At 45.0% G+C, this 27,205-nt stretch overlaps 5 protein-coding genes across 14 annotated transcripts; 2 read left to right on the top strand and 3 right to left on the bottom strand.

Annotated features, from left to right (window-relative positions):
* Positions 1-315: 315 nt before the first annotated feature.
* Positions 316-12,160, bottom strand: LOC117588006 (nuclear pore membrane glycoprotein 210-like). Of its 4 annotated transcripts, XM_034279034.1 has the most exons (19): positions 11,924-12,159; positions 10,738-11,800; positions 9,312-10,682; positions 8,501-9,251; positions 8,115-8,432; positions 7,722-7,853; positions 7,426-7,625; positions 7,018-7,281; positions 6,669-6,794; positions 6,358-6,463; positions 5,783-5,904; positions 5,627-5,725; positions 5,337-5,570; positions 5,113-5,259; positions 3,812-3,964; positions 2,861-2,996; positions 1,950-2,000; positions 921-977; positions 316-845 (listed from the first exon to the last, which is right to left on the bottom strand). In XM_034279034.1, exons 1-19 carry the CDS (start codon positions 12,079-12,081, stop codon positions 709-711), a joined length of 5,625 nt encoding a protein of 1,874 aa, XP_034134925.1. In that variant the 5' UTR covers positions 12,082-12,159; the 3' UTR covers positions 316-708. The 4 variants fall into 4 exon arrangements, with proteins under 4 accessions (XP_034134925.1, XP_034134934.1, XP_034134952.1 ...); XM_034279043.1 differs by lacking the exon at positions 1,950-2,000 and having other exon boundaries at positions 11,924-12,160; XM_034279061.1 differs by lacking the exons at positions 10,738-11,800; positions 11,924-12,159 and having other exon boundaries at positions 9,312-10,548; positions 10,587-10,669.
* A 640-nt stretch (positions 12,161-12,800) lies between these two features.
* LOC117584262 (copper chaperone for superoxide dismutase) lies at positions 12,801-13,858 on the top strand. Its single transcript, XM_034273074.1, has 3 exons — positions 12,801-12,918; positions 12,961-13,601; positions 13,663-13,858. Exons 1-3 carry the CDS (start codon positions 12,904-12,906, stop codon positions 13,796-13,798), a joined length of 792 nt encoding a protein of 263 aa, XP_034128965.1. The 5' UTR covers positions 12,801-12,903; the 3' UTR covers positions 13,799-13,858.
* Positions 13,859-14,322: 464 nt separating this feature from the next.
* LOC117584234 lies at positions 14,323-17,442 on the bottom strand. 5 transcript variants are annotated; one of them, XM_034273038.1, is made up of 6 exons: positions 17,239-17,442; positions 16,599-17,065; positions 15,709-15,957; positions 15,429-15,627; positions 15,055-15,362; positions 14,323-14,991 (listed from the first exon to the last, which is right to left on the bottom strand). In XM_034273038.1, exons 2-6 carry the CDS (start codon positions 16,992-16,994, stop codon positions 14,371-14,373), a joined length of 1,773 nt encoding a protein of 590 aa, XP_034128929.1. In that variant the 5' UTR covers positions 16,995-17,065; positions 17,239-17,442; the 3' UTR covers positions 14,323-14,370. The 5 variants fall into 5 exon arrangements, with proteins under 5 accessions (XP_034128929.1, XP_034128922.1, XP_034128938.1 ...); XM_034273031.1 differs by having other exon boundaries at positions 17,260-17,442; XM_034273047.1 differs by having other exon boundaries at positions 16,599-17,062; positions 17,260-17,442.
* Positions 17,443-19,901: 2,459 nt separating this feature from the next.
* Positions 19,902-25,647, top strand: LOC117578623 (USP6 N-terminal-like protein). Of its 3 annotated transcripts, none has more exons than XM_034264229.1 (7): positions 19,902-20,027; positions 20,675-20,981; positions 21,058-21,739; positions 21,815-22,200; positions 22,268-22,332; positions 24,836-24,890; positions 24,954-25,647. In XM_034264229.1, exons 2-7 carry the CDS (start codon positions 20,830-20,832, stop codon positions 25,018-25,020), a joined length of 1,407 nt encoding a protein of 468 aa, XP_034120120.1. In that variant the 5' UTR covers positions 19,902-20,027; positions 20,675-20,829; the 3' UTR covers positions 25,021-25,647. The 3 variants fall into 3 exon arrangements, with proteins under 3 accessions (XP_034120120.1, XP_034120119.1, XP_034120118.1); XM_034264228.1 differs by having other exon boundaries at positions 24,785-24,890; XM_034264227.1 differs by lacking the exons at positions 24,836-24,890; positions 24,954-25,647 and adding an exon at positions 23,305-24,400.
* A 276-nt stretch (positions 25,648-25,923) lies between these two features.
* LOC117578632 (arginine-hydroxylase NDUFAF5, mitochondrial) lies at positions 25,924-27,194 on the bottom strand. The gene is made up of 3 exons (XM_034264238.1): positions 27,003-27,194; positions 26,690-26,945; positions 25,924-26,628 (listed from the first exon to the last, which is right to left on the bottom strand). Exons 1-3 carry the CDS (start codon positions 27,140-27,142, stop codon positions 26,026-26,028), a joined length of 999 nt encoding a protein of 332 aa, XP_034120129.1. The 5' UTR covers positions 27,143-27,194; the 3' UTR covers positions 25,924-26,025.
* Between the last annotated feature and the right edge of the window lie 11 nt (positions 27,195-27,205).

The raw sequence follows: 27,205 nt of genomic DNA, 5'->3' as shown, positions 1-27,205 counted from the left end.
AGTATATATATTGTTGGCGAATATACACTTGACGAAAGTGGCGATGTTTCCCTAGGGTGGGCCTCTGTTGGCGACCACTAAAATACGCGTCAGTCGCGTCACGGCAGCCCAGAAGCATCGCCGTCAGAGTAGGAGCGGGAAACATGGCAGAAAGAAAATGCTTTAACATTTGTTCTCGGGTACTCCGATGGCACTTCAGAGACACAGTGGTGATGGTGAGAGCAAGAAAAAGCGAAAGAGCGGCAGAGTAATTGAAGTGCCTTTGCTCTTAGCGGCGGGTTAACGAAAGGTTACCCGAAAAGCAACCCGTTGAAGGCTGATTTCACTCTTCATCTTTTATTTAATATCTTAGTTTAGGATTTGCAACACAAATGCTTCTTAACGATCTGATAAGTGTTTAACGAGAAAAGATACATTGTACTTTGGTTATGTTTCACTTCAACTTATCTACAGACTAGACATACATAATAGACCTACAGACGCAAGGGAAATCTTAAAAAAAGTGTCACCAAACTACGAGTATTGTTGTAAACATATAGGGGGCCTCACTTTGCCATGAAGTTTGAGCTTATCAAAATCGTGGACATGGAACAAGGCTTATATTCATAACATAAAAATAATATAGATAAGGGGGGGAATCGCAGATAGATCGCAGATAGTTCCTATCAAACTTCAAGGCCAATATTTTTCCTTTGTTTTAAGTTCAAGTTAGTTAAAGCGAGGAGAATTGCCGGATCTGTTTGCGGAGCTGAGCCGCGTACTGCCGTAAACATACGAGTCCATTGAGTTGTCCAAATGGTCCCTTCGACTGCTATGAGAATAATTCCGGCGAATAAATGACGAGTCTAAAAAAATATCAAAAGGATGTCACAGCTCATGGCATCAATCATTATTTGAAATATAATCAATCCACAACTTACCGTCAAATGCATTTGGACTTGCAGTGGGACTGTTTTTGGATTTCTGCATCTGGAACACTGTAAGAAAAAATGGGATTTAAAACTTAAGAAGCAGAATCAAAATTGCCGGGGAGTTCGGGTTTCCCCGACACATTTCTCCTAGGGAGCAGCATCGATACCCGTACTCGTGCCGACATAAGCAAGACCCAAGCATGTAATTAGTCCTTGTAGCCTATTAGTCACTTGGGTATGGGAGGAGACGGCATAGTGCATTTTTGCAAGACTTGGCGGAACAACAAATAATTTAGCTATTGAAATTAGTAGACGCGGGGCGCGAGTGAGTCGACTTTCTGACCTCGCAAACCCCGTGTGGGCTGGGAGAAATCCTGAGTAATTAGACTAATTTCGTAATTAAGGTAATTCCAGAATGCGCAATGCAGGGTCCCTCCCTTGCGGAGAAAGCTGACAAAAAGCAACAGACAACCCGAGCGTAAAGGTTTCCAGAACACCTTTGCACTGTGGGATATTATCTAGATTAGATAGATTTCTGGACAGAGTGCAATCACCGACCGGCATCCTTTGGGGTTGCTATAGTGCTTTCCATTTGAATGAGCTGCCAGTGATGATTAGCACGCTTTCAGCGGATGCATCAGCAGGCAGCGCCTTTCTGTGGATCGCTCTGCAGTTTCATCACGATGGGCGCGACCAGAAAAAATTCCTTGAAAATCAATGTTCAAGTCATAAATAAGAATTTCTGCAACTGCTGCCTACGCTGCTGATGATGATGATAGTGCAAACACGGCGCGTTTTATCGATCGGGTTGCCATCGGTAAAGCTGCCCGAAACTTTTTGGTATTCATGCACGAAATGACTAAAAACTTGAAACTAATAGAGAAGTGTAGCCAAAGTTGTGCGTGGCTGCTGCTGCCTGCCTGGCTGCATGGCCTCCGTCCCCAGCTGGAGGTACTTCTAATCCAGATGCTCCTTCTCCTGCCGCTGCTGCTGCTAGCCCGGGGGCTGTACGCACTCAAAATCATTAATTAAACTTACCCTCAGAGTTGACTTGCGTAACGCCCTGCGATTGGAAGCAAGCCATGTACACTGCAATGGAGACAGAGAGTAAGAGAGAGAGAGTTGGTGGGAGATGGTGAGTGAGTAGAAGAATAACGCCGTAAAAAAAAGAAATAATATTTTTGGCGATATATACGCGCAGAGTCATTCTAAGGCCCCCATGCGTGTTAGACGCAATTAATCAGTCTGCTTTTGCTTTTTCTGTTGCTGCATTTGATTACGCACACTGTACTGTCCCAAGCCAAACAGAACCAAAACTTCTTATCAGTTTTGTTAGTTTGCCAAGCGAACAAGGTAAGCCGCCCAGCCCAGCTGGCTTCTGACTTTTTCTAGTCTTATGCTGTGTTTTGTTGTGTTTCTCACTTTTTTTTTGGGAGTAGTGTTTTCGAAGCGATAACACAAAAGCCCAGCTGTGCTGGCCTGGGGCAAACAAGCCAGAAGTACATTGAAAAATGGAAAAAGAGCGAGTCCTAAAAGGGAAAACTATGCCATAACTTTCGGACCCCAGACTCAGCTCCATTGCCGTACAGTCTTCGGCTACGGCCTACTTCGACAGGTTGCGGCAGCACTAAAAAAGTCTGCGTCAAAGGATAGCGCTCAAGGATCCCACGCTCTATCTGGCCCTCAGCTCCAACTCAAGATCTTCTTCCTCCAGCCAGGGCCTGATTGAAAATTCTTGGAATTTGGCAGTAACTGCAAACAACCGCAACAGCAGCAAAAAAAGCAACAGCAACATAAACTTCAAACTCCAAGTTCTGTCGCAGTCCAGTCTTTCCTATGATTTATGATGTTTCGGCTCTAACATAGCCTAACCATTCCGGGCAGAATTTAGTTTTGTGAATAATTTAACTTGGTCAATAGAATTAACAATATAATTTAGTTAGACTCACCCCATATCGAGATGATTACGATCACAGTCGTGGTGAGTAGGAAGCCAATATTCTCTACCAGACGATAAACCAGAGGTCCGCCATAGGGACGGTCCGCGCACTTCTGGGCCAGCATTGTACTGCCTGCAATGGGTACCTGTAATGACAAATAAGAAATCGGAATTAAAAGCAGACATAAAGATAATCCTTGACCCCCCAGTGCAATCCCACTACAATCCAATACGACCACTTCTAATCATCTTAAAATGCTGTATCAGAAAAAAGCTGCAGGCGATACGGGCAGAAGCATCTGCAGGATACTCTCGCTGCTCCCAGAATGACCCAATAAGCGTTATATCGACTTATGGGCGAAAACTTATTGGCCGTGCAGTGTCCCCAGCGTTGGATGCTACAATAGCCAGGTTACAGCCACAAAGCTAACGATTGTGTCTTTGTTTATAGGCAAAACGGTTGCATATACCGTTTATAGGTCGAGAAAAGCAGAAATTTAATTTCGCCAAAGTTTGAGCAAAACAGACGTCATTCCGTCATTGAAAACACGCAGCAGTTCATTGATACTCCCAAAGGAGAAGACCCATGAAACCTTTATAGATGTTGATAGCTGTGCTAAAGATTTATTTTTCTTGAAGATATGATGACATTCCTCATCTAGGGTCTGACATCATGTCCCCGTCCCTGTCGCTCTGCCTATAACATCTATTCGCGAAAAGAATATGCCCAAAACACCCAAGGATCAGGCATATGTACATACACACCCACATGTAGTCTAAGCATTTTTTTCTTTTGATGAAATATTACTACATAAATCGTGATCGGGTTGTCTGGTATCTTTGGCACAACACCTTAAAGGAACTTCTATGTATTCGTTTACTCTCCCAGTCTATTGTTTTGCTATAATAGATTCTGATTCAACAGCGTTGGAGTTAGGGCTGGAGTCATAAAATATCGTACCTCAATGATCTGCTCCGTTTCCGGGGATTCGATTAGTACGTAAAAGTGTTCTTCCATCGGGAAGTCCTCGAAGAATCGCAAGCTATATTTGCTAATGCCATGGCCGTGCTCAAGGAAGTCCACAGAAAAGTATTTGCTGTTCGATGATTTGACCTGTCCATGGATTAAATGCATTAATTTAAATTTAGATTATCGATTAAATTTGAGTGTGGGCGCAGAAAAGATAAATGTATATTTATTTATTTTGATTTCCTATTCAAAATGTATCCTTGCCCCATATTCCACGCTAAAAGCTTCCACGTAAATTCAAAAAGCATTTATTAGCATCCAACGCAAAAAGGACGACCTCTGATAAAAACTCTGGGAGAAGGATTGCATTGTGTTGAAATGAATTTTGATATCTGAATGTGCTGCAAAATCATTTAATTAAAAATAAAACCTCACACTTTTGTGTGAATTTGATTGAAACTTCAAATATATATTGCATGTTGAACACAGATTCGTTTCAGGCAGGCACGGGTCCTCTATGACCGGGGGACTGTCGGACTGGCCATCGGCGGTCCATCTCCTAATAGCAATTTCCAGCGCCACCCGAGGACTAGCATTTTTTGGGCAGTTACTTTGCCACCTGCTAGGCAAAAGAACAGACGAGTATCTTTTGAAATTGATAATATTTGCTGCTGGCAGGCCGCACTACAATTCGAGCCTTGAATAAATATTTATCAAGGGAGAAAGTGAATGCCTAGCTGCACTACAGTTAGTGCTAACTTTAATATATTTTCTCACAAACAATCGCATCTGTTTGTTCATTTCTGCTACATTTGAATTAATAATATCTGAAATTAATTCTCCAATCTGCATAACATTCAGTGGGGCAGTAGTGGATCGACTTTGGAATTCCCTGAACTTTTAAGTAATTGCAAATTGGTAAACGTTATTTGCTGTTAATTAAAACGTTAAATACAAAAAATTAAGTAAGAGAGAAACAATTTTCTAGGACTGTGACGTGGAAGACATCTGCGTCTAATAATAAACACTTGAAAAAAATATCGACATTGTTAATAAACGGAAGTGTCGGCATATCGACAGCCAGAGCAACTGCGGAACACGGCGAAAAAGCTCCTTATTAGTCCATCGATAATACACAAAAAGGAATATTGAATTTATTACGACACAGAGTCCGAGTGCTCTTTCGGCCCCCTCATACTTGTACTTATGATAGTCTCGCAAATAAGATCAAAGTGCGTCCTCTCTGAACAGCCCGAAGCATGCAGGGCATTTCTTTCTTTCGATCCACTCACCTGCAGCTTGTGTAGTGCCTTGTCCAGCCCACTAATGTGCAGCTCCTGTGGCTTCAAATCGGTCACCTGCACCGATTCGGGCATCACTTTAATGCCCGGCACCAATTTCAATGACATGGTATCCAAAACGCCGTTAAGCATCGTCGCCTGTACACAGCAGAGGGGGTTGGAAATAGTTTGAGTAAATTGCTGTGTTGACAAAAACAATAAGAACGAGCACTCACCCTCAGTTCTAAAAGAACATCGTTGGTCTTGACGACGGCAAGTAGCTCGACGAAGCTAGAGAGCAGCTCTAACCGACAGCTGTACTGCCCGCTAAAGGCATCAAATATGGGCTGGGCCTTGTAGAGCTTCAGTAGCTGCCGGCCGAGTGCGTCCTTGGCCACCAAGCGACAGGTGAACACATCCACAGGCACATTGTCGAGCTGAACGGCGCACTTTGTTACGTTTTGAGCGATCTGGGAGTGAGAGAGCGTTAGCAAGAGTTACTCTGCGGAGAGTATGGTATGCATACCAGGTTGCTGCGTTTCTCGGACTGCATGTGGTTGCGCAGCACCAACTGTCCGCGATACTCAGAGCCGCTGAATTTGTCTGTCGATTTGTCAAACACAATCTGCAAGGCAAGATAAAAGGTGAAATATTTGCATATTTGTATCAGGCACTGGCTTACCGCATCCGACTCGCGCACTTCCAGATCGTACTTGATAAAGCCCCCTCGGTTGGCCTCATCGCCGCTGGTGATAACAATCTTTTCACCCAGCTTGTGGCGATGGTTCAGCACTCGGGCGATGCCTAAACAAAACGGAAATTTAGCAAAAATTAATGCTTTCTTCTATCAAGTATGCTCCAATGGGTAGTGCACGTTGCACGTTGTACATTACCACGAGGCATAAATAATATTTAGCACTAGAACTAGAAAGGGGCAGTGGCAGTTGTCAGTAAGTAACTCAAACTCCAAAACAAAAGGAGTCAATTTGAATTAATGTTCACCATAATGTTCACATTTCTGATATATAGCTTTGGGGCAGGGCAGCATTATGGACATACATTTCTATGTATGCTCCATCCTGATTAATATTCGTTATTTGATTGAAGTCAACTTTAAACAACAGCCTAAAAACAGATGACTAGTTGTTTGGGGATTTAGTTAGTTATCCATATAATAATAATCCTAATAGTAATCACATTCAAAGTCAGAAAAGAGACAGTCCAAACTGGGGGAAAAGTGGAGCACAAACTACTCACCTGTGTGCTTATTAATCGTCACAATCTGCTCATTGGAGCTCTTCCAAATCGATGACAACGTTAGTGGTGAATCGAAGCAAATGATGTCGCCCACAGAGAAAATGGTCTGTGGAACCGATGATTGGATGGTTGGTTTAAGGTCAAAGGCAGCAGTCGAGAATTTGTGGGTTTTTGCATGCAGTTGGGGAGAGACAAGAAATCGTATTGAATTATGAGAAACGTTTAGCATTACAAAATAGGTGATCAGTCCTGTTGTCTGCTCACATGCTGTGGCTACATATGCTGCACAATTAACTGCACAGCCAACTCACCTTGGTGGGGTAGATGTTCTTCGATTCAACCACGGACAGCTTGATATAGTCCTCAGCATGCTTAACGCCCGTAGTGTCCTTTAAACTAATGGAAATCATGTTGTTTGTCTCCCGTTGCAGCTGCACCTGTGTGTATAGTGGGGAGAGTCGAGTGTGTATTCAAAATTAAAAATGTTGCACTCAAGACTGCCATGACTCTGAGCTCTGCTTTTATACAGTGCTTCTGTGTTTTATTTGGCATAAAACTTGCAGAAACCCACCCGTACCGGATTTGTGTAAGTTCTATAAATAAACAGCATCTGCTGGACACTGCCAGGACACTGAAATGGACACTGAAATGGACACCCACCGCAATTGTCAGATTATTGTCGATCTGAACATCGACCACATCCTTGGTGGCCAGATCGTAGCGCAGCCCATTGGCATCCTCGATGTTGTGCGAGAACTCGTTTCCCAGATTGTCGTGCAGCGACACTTTGAACAGAAAGTTCATGCCACGCGGTATTTTGTGCTCGAGCTTCTTGAATTTCATGTGGGGCAACAGCGACACCAGGATGTACTGCACGTTCTTCACCTCAATGCCGATGGGCAGATTTTGGTCCACGGTTTTGGCCTGAACGCAATAAAGGAAAGGCAATTTAGGAATTTTCGAATTTAGAAATAAGCCGATTTTGGTTTTTGGCACACCAAATCACACACACATGAGTGGCACGGGTACACAAGCAGCACACACACTCACTCACACACGAACACTTACAATTATCAGATCCCGGCCGAGGGTGTCCTTTGTGTGGACAATGCCATCTGGCGTCACGCTAACAATGCCGCTGCTCTGCTCATCCAGCTTATAGACCGCATCGACCATGTTGGACTTCAGCTGAAGCGTGCTGCGGGGCGCCGCCAGAATTGAGTCCATTTTGATCGGCTTGGGTCCGAGCAGCTCCAGTGTTTTGAAAACTGCGATAACATTTCCAATTTGCGGTGCCATTGTCAGATAGAGTTAGACTTAGAGAAATGGAGAGGCAGTAGAGCTTCAGCCGAATGGACACTTACCAATTAGCTCCACGCTGGTGGCGGGCAGCTTTGTGCCATCTGCCAGACTCACAGACGCTATGATTGTGACCTTGCCGGGATTCAATGCCCGCACACGAACCGATATTAGGTCGCCACTCTGGTACTCAATTCCTGTGGAAGAAACGACATTAAAGTGTTAGAATGTGTGACCAACAAAGGGAGTCTAGTGATCAGACAACACACAAATGTATGTTCCGTATCTGTTCCTGCACTGGAGCTTAACCATGCAGGCTCATCGGAGAACATTTTTTTATGTTCGTTCTACGTGCACTGGGTGGGCATTGGGCTGAGATCTTTTGGCCGCAATGCCGTATCGGGGCACGGTAAATGTAAACGTAAAAGTATTGAGCCTTATTGAGAAACACAACCCACCCGCTGCGGTAAACACATTGAAGATCTCCACAACATCCGGCTGACTGACTGTCCAGGTGATCCTCAAGTCCTCCAGCGTACCCAGCACCATGGGCGAGAAGTCCGGCTGGCCCCATAGGGTAGCGGGCATGACGGCGCCACTGCGAATGCGGACGAGCGGTGTGCGGATTTGCACAGCCTTCAAGGCAGCAACACGGACCTCGATAGTGTCCTGCGATACTACTTCATCCTTGCCAGTGACGGGGTTCTTGAGCAGGCACTTTCCGGTGATTTGGGTAGCTCCTAGTCGATGGGCCGTAACAATGGCGGAGCTCATGGCTAAGTGAAAAACACGTGAGAAAATTGGGTGAATTCGTGCCGGAAAGGAACATTCGATTGGTACTTACTTGCGACTTGTTCTTTTTCCACGGTGTAGATTACGTTGGTATTGGGCTGGGGACCGCCCTGGTAGTAGATCTGGATGCTGCTGCCCACCACAAGTGTGGAGTCGCGCGGGTATAGGCGGATCGGGGCAAAGACCTGGACAACGATCGCCGGGCTGGATACCTGTTGCGACCCCTTGCCAGCCTGGAAGACTATCTTGGTTTCCCCGATATTGTTGCCAGTGATGCTGTACCGAATCTGGCCAGGCTCGAGATGGCCCTGCTCGTCCAGACGCACGCTCAATATAGTCGGATCAAAGACCACCTCAGAAAGGTCGTAGACAGCCAGTTTGTTGGGATCCACGTCCAGCACATTGTCGTTGGTGTCAAATAGTTTCACAATCGCTTCGATGGAATTCGTGCGCTCCACCCGATCCATGCTGACCACACTGATGGAGCCAATTCCCACCACGGAGATGGACAGGACACTGTTCTCGTTCAGCAGGCAGCGGTCGGTCAACTCGAGACGTGTATGGCCCAGACGAAGCGGCGTCAATAATAATATGCCAGACATCTCGTCGTGCACCACATTCACGATACCGGACTCGGAAAGCTCCATTTCGAAGAATCCGCTTCCTTGGGCAATGGGGATGCGTTCTCTGTAATTGGGGGCCAGATAGACGCTGATGTGATCCTTCGGCAGCAGCGTACTGTTCACCGTGTGGAACCTGATCTCGTTCTCAATCAATGGCGTGGAAATACTACCCGTTTTCAGCTGCGTACGAGAAGTCAGTTAGCTGTGAGTTAGGAACTCCAAGTGTTTATTTCTACTTACATTCTTGACACCAAAGGGAGGGCGTTCCGCGTAAATGTCCTGTTGGGCCAGCATCTTGTCATTGTAGCGGACCACCGTGCCCTTGATGCGGAAGTTGGGCGACACTTCACTCAGCGTGAGGACAAGCATTTCGGTGGAAGTGACATTGACGCCGTGGAGGAGATCCACTTCGGACATCTGGTGGTGGGGAATGTTGTCCACATGGTATCGCTCGTCGCCTGCGGCAAACTCCCAGTCCAACCACAGCGAGCTGATGTTCATGAGCCTGCGATTCTTGGCGTCCTGCACCTCGATTTCGATCTCAAAGTTATTCTCCTGACTTTTGAGATACAGCAGCTTGGAGCGGTGCTCCAAGGGACACGACTGGCGTAACACCTGCCTGGAGTATAGCTTCAGGAAGCGCGGCATCACGCAGTGCACCTTGGTTGTCACTTCCGACTTAAAGGCGACGAATTTGGACGTGGCAAGGCTGTTGTACACGCGGTATTGGAACACCGTCTCCCCCAGCTCGCGGCACAGTATACTGAACGCGGTAATGGGGTCCTCGGCATCCAACTCAATCTCCGACACCTTCACGACCTTGCCATTAAAGTTTGTGGCCTTGGTGAGCTCCGCCTCCAGAGTAAAGATGCGGCGCGGCCCATGCACATAGATTACGTTTCGCGACGCGCCAATGGGCAGAACCAGCTCATTCTCCAAGGGATTCAGGACGCTCAGCGCCTCGAACACATGCAAATCGACCGTGTCCTGGAGCACTTTGTCCTGAAAGATGTACGAGACGCGCAGCGAGGTGCTGCCCACGGCGGTGGCCCGCAGTCTCAGCACATGGCACGCATCAGGAGCCAACTTCTCAGCTTCCCAGTTGTTCTCTAGCTGAAGTATGGGTTGGCTGAAGTCCAGCTGGAAGTGCAAGTTACCGCAGTTTGTGTACGGCACTTCGGAGTCGTTCGCGTGCGCGTAGACAGCCACATGCAGGAGCACGTAGTCCTTAAGGGCTGTCTCGAAGTTGTACTGCTTGATCTCGAGTCGTTGCGGCGAGAGGAAGTAGATCTGAGCCAATTGGGCGACATTCTGGTTCTTAACCAGGGCCACCTTGACGGTGGTATGGGCAGCCAGCATATTTCCGTCATCATACTGCTCCTGCGTGCCAGTGGAGAGACGCACGTCCCGGATTTCGGTGGTGGCCAAACCCTGGGCATCGATTTGCAGCACTTGCGGATTGCCGGACTGCCACACATAGCTGTAGTCCCCACCAGCCGCATAGAACTGCAGCTTAAGCGGCTTTATGCTGTTCGTGTCGTAGGGCAGAATCACCTTACTGGGTCTGAGCTGCAGCGTCTCAAAGATCTGCAGCTCTGCCTCCACCGCAAGCTGCAATGGATTGAATTTTAGAAGAGAACTGGAGGGATCAATGTAATTTACTTACCTGGTCGTACATGCCGGAGATTCTGCTGACGCCCTTCTTCAGAGCTTCACCGTATAGACAGCTGCCGTTTTTCGTTTTGTTGAGGATGCCGAAAAGAGATTTGTCCAGAATGGAGTGGATGCCAAACCGGTTACCCAGCGTCACCTTTTGGCCATCTGGAGCGTAAAGGTCGAAGACCACTTCGTGCTTTTCGCCCTCCACCGTCACCCAGTTGTTGTATGGCAGGAGGCTGATGCCCAGCTTATGGGGCTCTGCCACGGTCAAGAGAGCGCTGGGCCCCTTAGTGTTCTTATCCGTCTCTGGCATGTTTCTGTCACGCAGCAGGATCTGTGTGCGCCCTAGTGTCTCTCCGGTTGCGGTGCTACCTCTCAAACTGGCCACCTCGGTATCCTCCACCTCGAGGAAGTATTGCTTACTTTCCGTAATGTCGTGCAGCTTGTCCATCTTCAGCTGAAGAATGCGGAAGCTAATCGAGTCTTTGTTCAGGATCGTCGCCTCGGAAGGCTCGATAATTATATTGGCCAGCACACTGATGTACACTTCCAGGGGCTTCACATTCCTGTAATCGGCATAGGGCAAGGTGATGGTTATCTTCGAAGTGCCCGTATTAATTCCCTCTAGCAGGATCATGTAGCCCTTGATGCCAACGGCTTCGAATTTCTCGAGAGCGGGGGGCACCGTATGGAACGGACTTTGCGAGAAGGTTAGGAATCGCATAGCGGGCGGCTTTTTGCTGTCGGGCTCCGAAATGTCCCAGTTGAACTCAATTCCCTCGAGGGTGAAGAACTCGTTGCCCTGAGAGTCGAAGGCGTGCAGCTCGAAGATAGCCGGCGCCTCCTCCAGGTAGAGCTGGCGTGTGGCAGTCCGCACGTTCAGGCAGGCAATGTTGTCCACTATCACGTCGCAGCGCAGCACAGCACCGGTGTGCACTTCTTCCGCAAACACAATGGCCGTGTTACGACGTCGCTCGCGAGTCCGCACTGTGACCACCGCCTCGTAGGCGCATTCGCTGAAGCCATGATACACAGGCATCACGGATATAAGGTCTTGGCGGGAAGACGTCCTGCGAGATATTTTTTGTAGGTTAGTAATTTGAGGTTAAAGTGCCGGTCCCGTGGGTCAAGCCGGTTGGGCCGGGCAGCCAAGGCTAGCAAGCAATTGGAGGTTAAAATGCCGGTCAACTCACCATTTGTAGCAACTTCTTTCGTCGACCTGTAAAGTGAAGTTGATGGATTTCTCTTGGAAGATGGGTAGGAGTACGCGTGGGTGGTTTAATTTTGCAGCGTCGATTAACCTATGTGCCGCGCAAATTAGCAACATGAAATATACGACGCTGGCTGTCATTTCGAGATGCTAGACGCGTTATTTCACAAGAACAATGTGATATATTGTGAACTTTATGTGATGCGATGCCAACTAAATAGCGAAGTTTTAATAAAATAAATGCTAGGAATGCGATGTTGAAATATTTGTATCTATCGATATATCGTTATATTATGTTTATTTTGCGGGAACACTAACAATACATTATACTAGATTGTGCATACAGTACAAGCGAAACGTTGTGCGTGGAGAGTACCCCACCATAGTGTGTGTGCACATGTATTGCTTGTTATTTTTTAGCGCTCCAAACCGGTTTTGTCTTGATTCGCACGACACTGCACGTAATGTATGTGTTGGTGCGTTTACTTACTGAACTTCGACGGACCGAAAATTCGTGTTGATAATTTGATTTTGTTTTCGGGGCTTGGCATATGAACTTGACTTGCCGCATATGAACTTGACTTGTGTAGAGGGGTGGGGGCTAGTGGCCGAACCCTTGTGGGTTGCAAAAAATAAAAAAAATTCCGTGTGAATCAAGGCAAACCCGGTTTGAAGCGCTAATAAGCAATACATGTGCATCATTGGCTGCGTGTTCCACACGCACTAATACACGCACACCATTGTGGGGTACTCTCCACGCACAATGAGCGGTGACGTTTCGCTTCCTCTAAAAGTCGAATCTCTATACTGTATGGTTAGTGTATTTGGTCAATGCGGATTCATCGTCGTGCGACCATCCATTTCTCTGCAGCGATTAAATACCAAAAACAAAACAAAAAAATACTTTGTTTATCATTATTCATTTATTCATTATTAGTCGGCACTTTGTGCATTGGATCAGAAATGGGCTCTGTTAAGGTAATTATTGGCAGAGAAGACATGCGCTAATTTTAAGAGTAGATTGAATTTGCAGTTCAGATGAAAAAGGGGGACGAAGCCTATGCAAACACCCTGCGAAAGGCTCTGGATGGTTTGGGTGAAGTGGATGTCGACTTGAAAGAGGGACGTGTGATCGTTCAGACTGAGAGTCCGTGGTCAGAGGTGCACGATAAGATTGAGTCCACCGGACGAAAGGCTGTGCTGTCGGGATTTGGCGGACAGTCGGCAGTTGCTCTGATCAACACAACCGGCAGTGTGGTGGACCGAACGCCAGTCCAAGGCGTTGTACGGTTCACTGCCATCAGTGCAAAGAAGCCCGGCGTTTTGGTGGATGTCGTAGTGGATGGCCTGGAGCCGGGATTGCACGGCTTCCACATACACGAAAGTGGCGATGTTTCCCTAGGGTGCGCCTCTGTTGGAGACCACTACAATCCGCGTCAGTCGCGTCACGGCAGCCCAGAAGCATCGCCTTCAGAACGGCACGCTGGCGACTTAGGCAATCTACGCGCTGATGAGAGTGGACGGGCAAAGATCCGGTTTGTGGATGCTGAGCTGGAGGTGGCGGAGATTATCGGAAGGGCCGTTGTTATAACAGCCAGTGCTGACGACCTGGGACTTGGTGCAAGCGACCAAAGTCTGATTGACGGCAACTCGGGCGAAAGGTATGTCCATAATCATGGTACATATAGTATATTTTGAGTGTATTCGCATATTTAACTTCAGAATCGCCTGCGGGATAATTGCTCGCTCGGCGGGAATAATGGAGAACTTTAAGAGATTCTGTGCCTGTGATGGCGTTACGCTTTGGGATGAACGCAACAAACCTCTAACTGGAAAGGAGCGCTCCCAAAAGCTCTAAGTGTTTCACATCCACCTCTGACTTTGTAAATAAATTATAATTACTTTATTAAATGTTTAATCAGTACAAAAAAGTGACAGCTCTTTGATTCTGAATGCTTTTAAAGTTTTATTTAAAATATTTCTTGCCGGGTTTGCTTGATCTCTTGTGATTTTTTATCTAAAATTACTCATTTTATTTTAAATTATTATCTGTTTTGCTCTGCCAATACCTAAGGGGTTGGGATGTGTTGTGTGTGTGTGTGTGTGTGGGTGTATAAGAGTGTGTTGGTTGGTAAACTTTAATTGTTCTGTTGAAGAACATACAGACGCGTTTTTTGTACAAGATAATAATTTTATAATTATAATAATAATGATAATAACCATTATGCCTAATGCATTTGACATTAATTACATATATATATATATATATGTATAATTAATTTGATTCCTCCGTTTAAACTACAGCGCATGCCCCAATCCCTGCACCTTATTTTATCCTGAGGAAGCAGAGAGCGGGGCATGCAGAAGATTCCTTTTTTTTTGTTTTATGTAAATTATCCGTACAAAATATGTAGTGTATATGTTTTCTGCTTATTTACTGCGCTTGCCAGCCGTGTTTACACACCTGTTGGCTTTTTGTACTCTACGTGCTTTTTTCGACTCCTCCGGTTCCTCGAGAACCTCAATAGCAGGAGCCATGGTCATCAGCGTCGGAGATAAGCATTGTTTAATGGACACTGGACTGACAATAACGCCGCTTCGCTGATGAATTCCATAAAAGAGCTTCGGCGAATACCCCCCAGCCGTTACAGTTCCGCTACTTTCGTCGCCACCGCCACCACTCGGAGACGCTAGCTCGAGGGATGAGGCTGTGTCGGCTGCCTTAGAAGTGGACGCCATTATGATGGACTGTGCCTCTGAAGGAAGCTTGCGCTTTAAATTCTTGGAGTTGACAGCCAGTAACTTTGCCGTGGTGGATTCGTCCGGAGAGGCAAATTCCTTAAGTTCGCCAATGCTAACATCGCTCTCATTGTCTGCATCATCGTTGATGATGATTATGTGCTCCGGATCAACGCCCTGATTGACTAGTGCCTGGAAATCTTCGGGCGGCACCACAGGTGCCACCTTTTGATTGCACGAACTGCACACAGCAGGAAGGGCAGGACTCTTGGAGCGCCAGAACTGGAGCTCCGTCTTGCACTTGTTGAGTTCCTGCAAGGACCAAAAGCGATTAGAGTGGCTTTACACGTCGCAGGCATGACAGGCTGCACTCACCTGCAACAAATTGGAAAACTTTCGTGCCATTTCCTCGTTTTTTTTGTCGTTCTCGTCCAACCGACTGGCGTACTCCAGTGTTTGTTTCTGGTGCTCGGCCAACAGGTTCTGTTGCTCGGCAAACAGTTTGCTCTGCTCGGCGGCCTTGCGCTTGCAGGTGCGTAGATCGGTGCGCAGCACCGACAGCTGATTGTTGTACATTTTCATGCCCTGTTTGATTTTGCGTATGCCCTTGCGGAGCACCATGTGGTTCTGTGGGGGGGAATTGCTATCGCTGTCCGCGAGATCCGAAGCTATGGCGAGAGTGGCTGCAGACAAAAAAGCAGGATGGTGTGGATTAGCGTTAGTTCAACACTGGATAGCCCTTCACCTACGTCGCTTTGTTGTTGTGGGCGAGGTGTAGAAATTCTTATTAAAATACGCCAGCCCAGGAAGCGTGGGCTCAATACGATCCTTGAAGTACTCCATGGCCATTGTCGAGAGATCAAAGAGTTCGTCGGTCACCCGATAAGGGCGCTGCAACTTGGGTGTAATACTGATGTATTTCAGAATCGCATTCACCTCGTCCAGTATCTGCAAACGGGAAAAGTGTTGAATATGTTGAATTCTGATCGTACAACCGTACAACCCGTACAACACGGGCATCCAACTTACGGCGCCTGGAAAGAAACAGCAATGGCCTCGCTCGATATGCTTTCCCATGGACATGTGCAGCAGCGACAGCCGCATGTAGCATGTCTCGATGATGTCGCACTCGCAGGCCAGTGGGTGGCTGCGTCGGGCCGACTCCCGACGCGGCATGTTAGCCTTGATCGAGTGGAAACGGTTGTACGTGGTCTTGATCTGCCTGGCGAAGGCTCCGTTCAGGATGGCCATGCTAATGTCATTGAAGCGATGCGATACCTTCAAATATGCAAATTCGCATCAGATTTCAAACTAAAGAACTTACAAATTGTTTATTGATTCGCGTTTTAGTTGCATATTTGGGCTGCTTCTGCCTGCTCGCCCGCATCCATAATGCAGTGGATCTGCTGCCTCCTACCATTTAATTATATCAGGTTTCATTTTTCGTCGCTACCTAAGAGCCAACACACACACACACACATAAACATAGTTGAGGGTGAGGCATAAAACACCAGAACAAAAGGTTTTGTTTCAGACACCGAACTGAGATCACCCTTAAATCCTTGGACTAAATCTTCAACAAAGTTGGCTGAGTTTTGTACCCTGATTCAAGAATGTGCATTTGAGATGTCGTGACAAAGTTATAATTGCCCACTGCAATGGGAAAAGGACGTCAGGCCATGATGTCTGATGACGACTCGTGTCAGCGACTTTGAGTGGCAAAAATAATAACAGCAGCAACACATACTAGTAATCGTACTCGTACTCGTACAAGTGCATTTCAGGTAGTTGGATAACTCTCTGCGCCCGTCCCACCCGTGCACTTGGAAAATTGCTTTTTATTGATTTAATAGCGAAAAAGGCCAAACCAAAAAGAGAGATAGAGGCAATGGAAATAGACTGACAGCGGGGAGACTTACCGTTCTCAGATTCGAAACATTTTTGTAATCCAAGAAGCCGACAATCTTTTCCAAGAGCTCCGTGGGCAAATCGAGAATGTTGAGAAGGGGAGCTGGCAGCCCACTGGACAAGGAGCTTATGGCGCCACCACTTGAACCGACCCGGTCGGAGCGCTGCATTTGCAAGGTGTAATCATGGCGAGTTACCACACTGGCCGAGAAAGCCAGGGTGGCTGGCGAGGATTGCGGCTGGCTGTTGTAAGTTGCAGTGCGTCTTAAGACGGAGGTACGTGTAGCCGCCTCCCCAGACTCCCTCTGGGCTGGGTTAGAGGCGTTATTGCTGGACGCTGGCTCAGATACGGATCCGTTTCCAGTCGATGGTCCGGCACTGCCACACATTTGGCGGGTGGAAACCATGTTCTAAGAGTCGATACTCTATGGATCCAAAAGGGTGGACAGAATTATCTTCCAGCTCCTGCTGTGTTCTGCTGAAACATTACAATACGAGAATTAGAGGTCGATCGATAGACGAACGTCATTTATTAATATATTTTAGAAGATATTTTAAAGTTGTATCTTATATCTACACTAGCATCAGTTTGCTAGCCTGCCTCCGTCTTCGGTCTCAAGACATTTGGTAGTCATTTGGTTATTTACGCACTTGAGAGTTGTGTTTTCGTACCCGTTTTATTAAATGGAATTATTGTATGTGCATCGTTTTTCCTGCTTCTGACGGTGGACCACACTGTCTAGTTTGCATTCAATTACTTTTAATTATAATCTCTGAACGGTGACATTAGGTTTTCTTTCGATTTTTCCAGCACAATTAAATACACAATCCGTGGCAAAAAAATGGTCGTCAGTGTGACCGCGGAACTATCGATAAGATATACCGACAGACCCTCAAGTATACACCGAAGTATACCATTTCATTTTTAAAACATACCGTAATGTACCTTAGTCTTGAATCATATTTCACGATGTTGATGTTATATTTGATATTACCAGCTTGCAAATGCTTTTAACACTGACACAATATATAAGTCCGATTGAAGAATCAATTTGGCTCATTATAAATACTTGTTTTTATTGGGTTATGTACCTTATGACCATATATTTTAAAAATGTGTAATTGAATATTTCATTAGATTTGGTAAGGGAAATTCTCTATCAGAAGCTCTCCCGATCTAAGAAAAATATCGATATATTTAACGCTTAATATTATTAATTTCTATTATTATTAAATAATATTAATTCAGTAGACGTTATACGTACGGTATATCGGTATATATAGGTATATTTCGAAAATAGCTATGTATACGGTATGTTTGAGAAGATTCCAGCTTCCACACAATTTCGAGACGATTTCAAACAAAACGAGAAGGGACGTGTAACACGCTTCTTACGCGTCACAACTTTTATACCCGGCACTCAGGACTACATCTAGATGTAGAAGACATCGCCAAACACTAGATATCGTTCAAATTACAGAACACGTAGTAAAAATCCTACTAAATAAAATGAATCAAAATAATTGGATCAGTTAATCGTATTTTCCAGTTTATGAGATATTTAAAACAGCAATAAAATTGGTACTTTTTCCCTGCACATTCTGTGCAATAATGACCGCTAGTTTTCACAGCAGATTTTTCGAAAGTGGCGCCATCTATGAAAATTTCTGTTACGCAACTTTGATGGTCACTCTTTTTCTAATAACGATATAACGAGCGTTAAAAACCGAGTCTTGGTTTTAACTTTTAAAAATGAGCTTTTGGCCACCAAAACTAGTCATTGGGAATATAATAGTGCACCTGCACCTCAGCGGTGTTTTGTCAAATTTTAAATTTTTTCTTCATCTGTCATCTACATCTACAACACTTGTCACACCAACACGCTCGCCGCCCTTCCCTAGACCCACACACTGCCGACTCGCGGCAGAGGCAGAGGCAGCGACCGCACAAAAAAAAAAACAACTATAAGCTGCGAGACGGGGTGGGTTAAAAGTCGGTAGAGGCACGGGCAGAGGGACGGCAGAGGCAGTGGCCGAGTGAAGCAGAAGCAGAGTGTGAATGAGAGAATGTGAAAAGAACAACAAAAGCTGCGGGACAGGGTGGGTTTAGCCACTGGAAATTAATTTCTTCATTCGGATCCCAATTTGGTGATCTGGCGTTTTTCTTTTTCTTTTATCTGCAAAATTGTAGATTTGGGAGGTTTTCGACCTTTTGCGGGGGCTCGTTTTTGAAATACACTGGTTTCAGTGTGAGCATACAGCAGTCTGGAGCCAAAATTTGGTGGCTCTAGCCTTTATAGTCTCTGAGAACTAGCAGACAAACAAGACGGACAGACGGACGGACGGACAGACAGACATGGCTCTATCGACTCGACTATTGATGCTGATCAAGAATATATATATACTTAATGGGGTCGGAAACGCTTCCTTCTGTGCGTTACATACAACCGTTATTCACACAAATACAAAATACCCTACTTACTCTTCGAGTACCGGGTATAAATATAGACAGGAGTGGGCTCAACCAGACACAACAAATTGTCTATGCAGGAGCAAAAATTATTTTAAGCCCAGTACTCAGACTCGCAAAAAAATTTTCTTGTGACAGAATCAGGGATGATTTTCTTTTCCAAACGATAAGAAATCAACCCTGCTTTTTGTACCACAGAAAAGAAGGACTTTCAGAATTGCCAGAATTTTGCAGTTTAGTATTCAGATCAGCAGACCAGAAAATACCAGAAAACTTAGGCGATTAAATACTTCAATCGCTAAGCGAAAGAAAGAAATTTGTATCTTTTGACAACAGTATCGAAATACGAAGAAGAAAACAATCAAAACAAAGGTAAAAGGGCTAAAGATCATTAAATGAAGACGATTAAAAACGTATTAATACAGTCCAACGAAAACTGATTATTTCGATATTATAAGTTATTAATCTTATACTCGGTACTCATTTTGTCAATTTATAAAGAGATAAAACACATGTTTATTGCACTGTTTATCCACTTTTAAATAACGCACACCACAAATAGCACTGTTTTCAAACAAAATTTGAATTTGTAGCGGGTTTCATTGTGTAAACAAACACAAAACAGTGTACCCAGAGAGCATGCACTTTGGTCTACATTTGTCATACTGGGCACTAAGAGAAATATATGGCATTTTCTGTCTCAAGAATATGTTGGGTGTCTGAGTACTGGCCTTAAAACAAAAACAAAAATTTGTTTTCATCGGTATACGATGATACGATTTACGGTATATTTTGAAAATGACAAGGTATGTTTCGGTTTATTTTCGAGGCCCTGACGGTATACTTTATCGATAAATCCGCGGCCGCTTCTGAACATTGAACATGCAGCCAAAGTAATGAAAAAAATTGTTTAACAATCCCTGACATGTTGTATTGTATTTTTTCAAAGAGTCAATCACAAAATTAAATGGTAAGCAATTAGTTGAGCCAGTTCACACATGTAGCCGAACAGAAACTCGGGAGTGAAAGTCAAAGAACACAACTTTCTGGTTGGCATCGAGAGTGTGTGCTTTTGTGTGTGTGTGTTGACAAAAATACAACAAAATCAAATCGCCTCGAAAACAGGAAGTGTACCGAGAGAAGAGATAGAACATAAAGAGCAAAGCACTCGCTTGCAATGAATTGATAACTATATTTGCCTAATAAGCATCTCATCTATCGGTGATGTCACGGACACAAGTTATCCACTCTCTCTTTCAACTGTGTTTTGGCTCTCCATCTCCGGGGGTCAGTGGGGGCGTTTTTAATTGCAGTTTTGTTTTTGTTGCTTCGTGCTTCGTGCTTGGATGCTGCGGATGCCTAAAACATTTTTAATATCACGTCATTTTTGGCCACGCTCTGTGGCAAGCAGCGTGAACAGAAGTCGTTCAGCGAAATCGATTCCACTGCATTTATGTGTATGTTTGTACACATATGCATAGATTGTACATTAACTTCGTCGCGAGAGGTTGCTTGTGTCGGTGTGTGCGAGGGTATGACTGTTTGCATATATATTATATGCATATATCCATGACTGTTTTTACTTTCATATGTTAATGCTTTTGTCTTTTATCAAAGTTTCGCGCTATCGCTAAGCCAGCGAAGAAGCAGCAGCCACTCCCCATACTTGCCCAAGTCAACTGGGTGAAGAGAGTCTAGTAATTCCATAATTGTGGCCTCCTCTTGTGCCACCGCCACCGCCTCGTCCACCTTCTCCTCTCAGGCTGTCCACGATGACGGATGGTGAACAGCGGGAGGCCTTGGTTAGGCGTGCCGAGGACGAGCGCGAGGAGATTGTCAAGCGCTACGAGCTGGGACTCGATCCCACCAACATTGTGGATCCCTGGGAGAATCCCACATTCGAAATCTATCACATAACTGACAAGTGAGTTTTTCCGATTTTTAACTTATTTCCCTTAATATACTGTCCGCTTATATGTATCTGATCGCCTTCATTGCAGATACGGCTTTATGCACGACTCCCGCCTGCCCACCACGCGCAACTCTCAGGAAATGCAGCTAACAAAGATTGAGCTCGAGCGTGATAAAAAGTGGATGAAGATGCTCGCCAAGTGGCCGCCACCCCAGGACAAGCTGCACACACGTGTGTACAAGGGCATCCCCAAAGCCGTTCGATGGCCAGCGTGGAAGAAACTGCTCAATGTCGATCAGTCGATAGCCAACAATGTCGGCGTTTATCCCCGTATGCTCCAGTTGGCCAAGAAGTACTCCACGGAGACCCGCCAGATCGACGCTGATGTAAATCGCCAGTTTAGAGACAATCTTGCCTATCGGGAGCGCTACAGTATCAAGCAGTGTTCGCTGTTCAATGTGCTCAATGCTTATAGTATCTACAACTCGGAGCTGGGCTACTGCCAGGGGATGGCTTGCGTGGCTGGAGTGCTGCTCCTGTTTATGCAGGAAGAGGAGGCCTTCTGGGCCCTGAATACCCTGATGACCGACCAAAAATATGGCATGCACGGGCTGTTCATTGAGGGATTCCCCAAGCTGACACGCTTTATCGACCACCATGATCGCATTTTGTCCAAGATAATGCGAAAGCTGCACAAGCATTTCACCAAACACAATGTTGACGCGCTGCTCTATGCTATCAAGTGGTTCTTCGTGGTGTTCGTAGAGCGGGTAAGGCATCATCGTTGCTCCTCAGCTGATATGAAATTAACATTTTATGCGAATACCTTATTTATTCTGTTGCAGGTCCCCTTCAGTCTGAGTCTACGAGTGTGGGACATATTTCTGTTGGATGGTGACAGAGTCATTCTGGCTATGGCCATCACTATTCTATATCTACACAAGGATGAACTGCTCCGCATGAAAGACATGGACGCGATCATCGAGTATCTGCAAGTGAAGCTCCACAAGAACTTCGGCTACTCCGACGACGACGCCATACATGCCCTCGAACGTGTGATGAAGAAGCTGAAGGACTTAAAGCTTGATGCGCCTCCACCAGCCAAATCAAACGAGTTTCCCACAAGGACCTTGGGAGATTTCGTCGAGGCGGATATGGAAAAGAAAATCGGGCGCAGACGCAACGATTACACAGACACGGAGAAGCAAGTCATAACAGATGTGATATCAAGGTTGTATATGCAAATCTAAAAAATATCAACAAAGTTTCAAGTCTCAGTTTGTGTATTATCCTTACAGACAAGAACAGAATGCAATTGATGTGCAATCAACAGTGTCCTATGAGACTTCGGAGTGTGCTACGGGTGAGTGTCGCTTGTTTTGACAATTTATCCCGCCCCCTACACTTTTGTACATACTCTAACTAATACTAATGCTTGCTTTCCCACAATCCACTAACAACCCCAAGTAACTCAGTAATATGTTTTCAAATTACCTTTTTTTTTATATTGTGTGGTGCAAGACATTTATGTATATGTACAGAAAGAAATATAAGCAGTTTCCACAATATGAATCGCAATTTGAGTTGGTGTTGCACTACAAAATGTGAATGTATATACGATAAATCTGTTTTTGTATGTCCCACCTCCCAAAAAGAAACAGTTATTTTCAGTTTAATTATAATATCGTATAGTATTTATTTCTTTATCGTAGCCATGTTTAGATTTTTGTTTGATTTTACGTACATATATTTAGATCTAGGTAGTAGTCCTCTTTCAGGGTGAAGACAACTCTGTATAATATTACGTACTTTTTAATTGGCGTTGTGTGTGGGAAGGTCAATGGTATTGTAGTCGGATGTAAATGAAATAGAAGTTAGTTAATGTTAGTGGTTTTGTATGGAATACCAAGAACGGGAACAACGGAACCCCTAGGAGTAACGGATCTAACTGTAACGAGCACTAATTCAACATATACCTATATAAATAAATAAATGCTGTATAAAAATTACCATTTAAGGGCTGCCCCTTGAAAAGCCATAACCAAAGAATCAAAAAATCAATCCAATACAATTCACGCTTATTAAGTACGCCCCCCAAAGTTCATGTCACATAATCGGATGATCCATCTTGTAACCATGTTTAACATTGTCCGCTACGTGTACATATATGTATATGCCTGCATTGATCACATGCCACCGCTTCGCTTCTGCGTCTGCGTTTGGGTTGGCGTTTGCGTTTGTGTCCGCCCTGCCCGGTTTGATGGAGCCGCCCCGATCTCAAAGTAAATCCAGATATGAACTTAACCCGCATTCGCTTCTGTAATTTTGTTCCTAGGTGATGCATACTCAATGAAAACCTATCAGAGTATCACTAGCTTAGCCACCTCGCCGGCAAATAGCAGCTACTCGCTGTACAGCAATGGATACGTGGTCACCACTGTTGAGAATGCCCACGAGCACAACCACGACCCCAGTCGCAGCCAGAGCATCCACAATCTTACCTATCTCAACTCTCAGCCGCCGCAGCAGCATTCCCTTCCCAATGGTTTGCAGCACATGCGGCACAGCTTCAGCAGCGATAGCGACAGTCGCAATCGCCTGGATCTGGATCAGGCACTTGAGGCGCTCCAGAAACAGCAGTTGTACCTGCACGTGAAGCCACCACCAGCTGAGCACCGGGAGCTGGATCGGAGTGTTTCTATCGTGCAGAATGGAGGCAGACACATGGATCAGCAGCATAATAATGGTGCATATGCCAATGTCGCAGATGCTGATGATAATGATGATGCGTTGAGTGTGGAAAACACGCGCCTTTAGTTTTTAGTTGATTTCTAATATTTAATCTTTGTTTATGTAGTTAATGTCTTCCTTTATGGTTTGTAAAACGCATTTGCCAAATGAAATTACATTTCCCATTGCCCACAATGAAAATTTCCACGAGCTTACATAGCTTTAATTTTTGTAATTTTTTTGTCATTTTCTAGCATTGCTCAATGTTTGTATCTAGTTTTTTCTACTTTTATTTTGCCTTCTCCTAACTCTTTGATATTAAATACCTACTAAATATGTATTCCAAACTGATAACTGCTAAGATACCAACGATTCCAACGTTTGAAGCTACGTACAACAAACAATATTTATTTATATCTGTCTAGCGACTTTTCTAACCTACTTTGCACCTACTTCAACGAAAATTATTAGACTTTTTCCCTTGCATTTACTCAAATTACATATATATATATTATTCTCGCTTTACGAAAGAAACTAAAAGTTAGTTTACCTTAAAGCCAAATTGAAATGGTAGTTGTAATTTGATTAGCCAATAATTATACAAATATGATTATAAATACAACAAACGAGCACGAGTATAGCGAAAACTGTACTGTACCGTACCGTACCACACAAATAAATATAATATTTTGTATTGAAAATGAACTCACTTGCCAGCATGATATGAATAGAATAGAAATCACCCGAATATACATTAATAGCATTACGTACACATGTATTTCCGATCCGATATTTGTAATGCAAGAACTGTTTCAGATTCAGAGATCTATATGAATCCGATTCGCCTTGCACCACCTCACATAAACCACAACCTCGTACAACCACAACAACACTAACACCGCTAACAAGAAAAACTTCCCATTTACACCTTAAAAGCACATCCTCAACGAAAACTAAATGAAATTTTCCAAAAACCCAACTTCTTTCCATCGCATTGGCCACACAACGAACTGGGATTGGTGTACGTTGACACGTGTTCTGTTCGATAATTGACAAAACATACAAACTAAATGCCATTTTATTAGTTACGCTTACTGTTCCCGAGGACTCGCACTCAATACGAAGTTCGCTTGCAGGTACTTCAGTTGCCTCGCACGGCTCATCGGAGACCATGTCGCTGGAGGACAACAAGTGAGTAACAAGTAACAAGTACACCCCATCCAACATAGCTGACTGGCCTTGGCTCTCTTGCAGCATTCACCTGAAAACCGCCAATATGCTTCAGAGCACTCCACAGCGAGAGATGCTCTTGGGCACCTGACGTCAGCTGCCGCCGGCGTCTTGCTCGACGCTAGCAGCTGCAGAAAATCATACCACAACAGCATTAGGGTGCACCGCCACCGCCACATCTTCCCCACGAGGAACCCCAACACCACCGCCTGTACCGCCCCGATCGCCACTGGCTCTTGGATGATTGGCAAAGCAGCAGATGACCACGAACTAAACTGGAATAACCTAGGATCTGCTCGTTGTTGTCTGCTGCCTATGTTTGGCCTTGAGTCTTATATTCTTACCACAGCAACAAGAAAAACAACAACAACAGCAGCTGTTGTTGCTGGAAAAACGCAACTATTTCCAAAAGTAGCGGACTAATTTATGATAATCATTAACCATACCATCTGTATATAATTCAAGTCGTTTAAGTTGGAGAGAAAAAACAAAGCAGAGCGCTTGTAAAGAAGCTTTGGGCACCCTCAGGTTGATCTAGTTTCTGGGACAACGGAGCCAAGGTTTGAAAATTGATTAAGCAATTGAGAATTAAATGCAAAATGCTAAAGGAACAAGCAAGAGCAAATCGTATCTAATACACATACAAAGCGGTTAGAAATCTATTAGATTGCATATTGAACTACAAATAAACGAATATTATAAATTGTTGTAAATTGTACTTGTATATATGTACGTACCGAAGAAAATACAAAGCAACGTTGAAAAGTTACGTCCAAGAAATTTAAGCGAGTGTAAAAATGGAGCCGATTGCAACCAAATATTAATCGAATGAAATCCAATCATTATGATAGAAATAAAGATATATATATGTATGTACATATATGTATGTAGTTATACGCAACCGCAACAAATTGACGAATAAAGTGCAAGTGCATTCTTTATATGTAATCCTTTTCGGGATGGACATTTACACGAATCAGACCATGAATTAAAGTTAAGTTTCCGAAAAAGGGAATCCCTTTTATTTAAGTAATGGATAATGTTCAAGAGCGTTTTATAAATAAAACTAAATTGAATTTGCAACGTTTTCCCACTCTTACGTCTGTGAGTCCACCTTGCCGCCCTTCTCGATAATCTTGCCCAGATCTTTGAGCGACACCTCTCCTGTGCCGCGTTGCAATGGCTGAGGCTGGTTGGGCCCCGGCTTCCAGCCGACAAAATAAATAATTTGGAAGGTGGCCGGCACACCGCTTTCATTTGGTTTGGCGTAGAGCTCTTGATAGATGGCACTGGCCGCCAGCATTGTCTCGCGGTTAAGGTGTGCGGGCCTGTTGAAGGCCGCGTTGTTCTCCGCCATTCCCTTGAGATCCCACATCAGCTCAAACATACTGGGATATCCAATAACTAGTTCGTCGGTGTCTATGGTCAGCATAGTGAAGCCCGCGCGATTCAGGAGAGATCCGATGTCGCTAATCTGTGTAAATGGCGAAATGTGAGGTGAGATGCCACCCTTGCGCTCCAGCTCGGCTAACTGCAGCGAGGAGCGCAGCTCGTACAACGTATCCCCGCCAAACATGGAGGCTATGAAGACGCCGTCTGGTTTCAAGCTGCGCTTAATCTTGGCAAAACAGCCCTGCAGGTCATTTACCCAATGTAGGCTCAGGCTGGAGATCACCAGATCCAGAGAGTTCTCCTCAAACTGTGAAAAGATATCGTTGGACTTGATCGTTGCAAATAAATTAAGATTATGTTTTACCCACATTCAAGTTCTCCTCGTCTATGACTATTTTGTGCATTTTGAGGCCGGGTGTGCCCTGCGCCTGCTCAAGCATGGTGGCACTAATGTCTGTGAGCGTCAGATGCTCCACACTCTCGGCCAGAATGTGCTTGGAGAGGTAGCCTCGACTGCACCCGATGTCAGCGGCCGCCTTGAACTCGCGCTTAATGTCAAACACTCGATCCGCTAGTCGGAAGCCCACCTCCTCCTTCAGATAGTCATATAACCCAACATCCTCACTGTGTTCGGAAATTGTTTAGAAGAGAAAGACTCCTCAAAACCATAAGCTAACTTACCTCAATGCGGCGCGTTCCTTTTGCAGCCGCTTGGCGTTGCGGTCAAATATGCTTTGATGCGTGGGCTGTGTGAGTGAGGAGAAGGCCCGCAGATCGCACTTGATCTTTAAGGTCGATAGCTTTGCAATATTCTTTAACATGGCCCGTTAAATCAATGCGGTAACCACAAACAATTCAATCCGCACCGGCAGGGCAGAGAGAGA

This window comes from Drosophila guanche, unplaced genomic scaffold, assembly GCF_900245975.1.
Source record: "Drosophila guanche unplaced genomic scaffold, DGUA_6, whole genome shotgun sequence".
Lineage (NCBI taxonomy): Eukaryota > Metazoa > Arthropoda > Insecta > Diptera > Drosophilidae > Drosophila > Drosophila guanche.
Note: the sequence above shows the minus strand (reverse complement) of the source record. Positions and strands in the feature narration are given on the sequence as shown.

Coding starts and splice junctions, on each gene's coding strand:
- LOC117588006 (XM_034279034.1), bottom strand. CDS start 12,081: ATGACAGCCAGCGTCGTATATTTCATGTTGCTAATTTGCGCGGCACAT. Junction 5,726..5,782: donor AAGTGCGCGAGTCGGATGCG/GTAAGCCAGTGC, acceptor CTTGCCTTGCAG/ATTGTGTTTGACAAATCGAC. Junction 2,001..2,860: donor CGTAATCATCTCGATATGGG/GTGAGTCTAACT, acceptor TCTCCATTGCAG/TGTACATGGCTTGCTTCCAA.
- LOC117578623 (XM_034264227.1), top strand. CDS start 20,830: ATGACGGATGGTGAACAGCGGGAGGCCTTGGTTAGGCGTGCCGAGGAC. Junction 22,201..22,267: donor ATAACAGATGTGATATCAAG/GTTGTATATGCA, acceptor TTATCCTTACAG/ACAAGAACAGAATGCAATTG. Junction 22,333..23,304: donor GACTTCGGAGTGTGCTACGG/GTGAGTGTCGCT, acceptor TTTTGTTCCTAG/GTGATGCATACTCAATGAAA.
- LOC117578632 (XM_034264238.1), bottom strand. CDS start 27,142: ATGTTAAAGAATATTGCAAAGCTATCGACCTTAAAGATCAAGTGCGAT. Junction 26,946..27,002: donor AAGGAACGCGCCGCATTGAG/GTAAGTTAGCTT, acceptor TTCCGAACACAG/TGAGGATGTTGGGTTATATG. Junction 26,629..26,689: donor TAGACGAGGAGAACTTGAAT/GTGGGTAAAACA, acceptor ATCTTTTCACAG/TTTGAGGAGAACTCTCTGGA.
- LOC117584234 (XM_034273038.1), bottom strand. CDS start 16,994: ATGGTTTCCACCCGCCAAATGTGTGGCAGTGCCGGACCATCGACTGGA. Junction 15,958..16,598: donor ATGTTTCGAATCTGAGAACG/GTAAGTCTCCCC, acceptor GCATATTTGAAG/GTATCGCATCGCTTCAATGA. Junction 15,628..15,708: donor GCTGTTTCTTTCCAGGCGCC/GTAAGTTGGATG, acceptor TCCCGTTTGCAG/ATACTGGACGAGGTGAATGC.
- LOC117584262 (XM_034273074.1), top strand. Junction 13,602..13,662: donor GACGGCAACTCGGGCGAAAG/GTATGTCCATAA, acceptor ATTTAACTTCAG/AATCGCCTGCGGGATAATTG.